The following is a 1,862-nucleotide window of genomic DNA, read 5'->3' as shown; positions in this document are numbered from 1 at the left end:
GGTGTGTTTGTGAAGGTGTTGTCAAAGGGGATTCATATTTGAGTCAGTGGAGTGGAAGAGACAGACCTACCCTCAATCTGGGTGGGCACCATCTAATCAGCTGCCAGTGCAGCCAGAATAAAAGCAGGCATAATAAAATAATAAAAACATGGAAAGACTAGACTGGTTTAGTCCTCTGGCCTCCATCTTTCTCCCATGCTGGATGCTTCCTGCCCTAGAACATCGGACTTCAAGCTCTTCAGCTTTGGAACTCAGACTGGCTTCCTTCTCCTCAGCTTGCAGTCCCCTATTGTGGCACCTCACCTTGTGATCATGAGTCAATACTCCTTAATTAATTCCCTTTTATATATACATCTATCCTATTAATTCTGTCCTCTAGAGAAGCCTAATACAACAAAATTTCCAGCTTTTTTCCCTGAAACTATACTGTTCTTTTTTTTTTAGAATTTCGGGCAGTTTTTATTCCTTAGCATTTTCTTTGGTGATGCCATTACTTAGGAAGAAGTGCTATGAGATACAGCTCATTATTGGGTGTCACAGGACCTCTGTTTAGCCCTTCAGATGACTAAAATCTAAGACTAAACAGAAATTGCTGTTAATGTAAAAGTTCTTCAAATGCATTTCATCCTAGGTATTCCAACACTGGTGACATTATTGTAGACATGTTTTTAAATCCAGATTGTTATTTGTACTTTTGCACACCAGGTTTTGCTTTTGTCACATGTATCCAAACTAGCACCTCCACAGTCAAAGCGTTGTCATCCTACAGCCTCAAGGCTCCTCACTCTCAAGGTATGGAATGTCATGGTACTTGATGCTGTTGCATGCCCATTGCTGCAAGGCATCACACAAGATATCCTGGGACAGGTGGTGTGCATATTCCAAGATCACAATATTGGTCCCTGGGGGTTCCTTCACTTCCTCTTTGACATTAACTGGAGAAGGCATCCTAGGTAGACATTTCTCTTCTGGCATAAAGGGTTCTTCACTCTCATGCTGCTTCTCACTTTCATATAAGTTAGGAAATGGGAAAGTTTGCTCTGATTTCATGCAGCCCATGTTACGAAGAGCTGTTTGTGGAGGAAGCAGTGGCAAAGTCTACTTCCAGGCCATCTTTAGAAAACAATGAAGTTTGCCTATGTGACGTTGACCAGTGCTTTCCCTCTCCAGGCCACTTCAGTAATCAGCGTTCCCTTTCACCACTCTTCACGTGTAGTGTTTACCTGGCGCTGAGTGGTTTAGAGAGCCAAGTGAAATACAGTGGTAGAGGAAGCAGCAGAAAGGCCCTGCGAGCTTGCTGCATTCCCTAGCAGGGCTTTCCTGCTGGCACCACAGGGATCCATCGGGAAGGTGACCAGAGGAGCAGGGGGTGAAACTCCACAGGGAGAAGGGAAACTATACTGTTCTTTAGGATTTAAAAATCACCAAACTTTTAAAACTCCAGCTAATCTTTCGTAAAGAAAAAAAAATCATGATGACCTAGGCTTGAAATCTTAGTCATCTCTGATTTCACCCCTTTCCTCATCTCCAAATTTTATTTTGACTCTATCGGTTTGTATTTAGAACATATGTTTATAATCCTGCCTTGAAGTAACCTAACATGGGTCGATTATCTGATTCTACCTGATTTCAAACTATTTTTTTAAAGGATGTTAAGTTCCCAATTTCCTAGATAAATCCAAGGCTGCCAAGACACAGACTCTGGGGAGAAAAACATGAAGCTTTGAACCATAGGCTCCCTATATGTGACCATAAGAATAATTTAAGCTCTGATATACCCAGGGAAGCTGGTGTAACCACAGCACCACGCTTAGTAATCAGGCCACTCATGATTATACAAAAAGGCAACTATTTAGAGAACC

At 42.1% G+C, this 1,862-nt stretch overlaps 1 protein-coding gene across 1 annotated transcript; it reads right to left on the bottom strand.

Moving 5' to 3' along the window:
* Positions 1-771: 771 nt before the first annotated feature.
* LOC105705579 (small membrane A-kinase anchor protein) lies at positions 772-1,059 on the bottom strand. The gene has a single exon (XM_012435473.2). It carries the CDS (start codon positions 1,057-1,059, stop codon positions 772-774), a length of 288 nt encoding a protein of 95 aa, XP_012290896.2.
* Positions 1,060-1,862: the final 803 nt, after the last annotated feature.

Source organism: Aotus nancymaae, unplaced genomic scaffold, assembly GCF_030222135.1.
Source record: "Aotus nancymaae isolate 86718 unplaced genomic scaffold, 86718_ANA_hifiasm-v0.15.2.pri h1tg000019l, whole genome shotgun sequence".
In the NCBI taxonomy this organism is placed as follows: Eukaryota; Metazoa; Chordata; class Mammalia; order Primates; family Aotidae; genus Aotus; species Aotus nancymaae.
Note: the sequence above shows the minus strand (reverse complement) of the source record. Positions and strands in the feature narration are given on the sequence as shown.

Bases quoted from the DNA above. Each gene is read 5' to 3' on its own strand.
- LOC105705579 (XM_012435473.2), bottom strand. From the start codon at position 1,059: ATGGGCTGCATGAAATCAGAGCAAACTTTCCCATTTCCTAACTTATAT.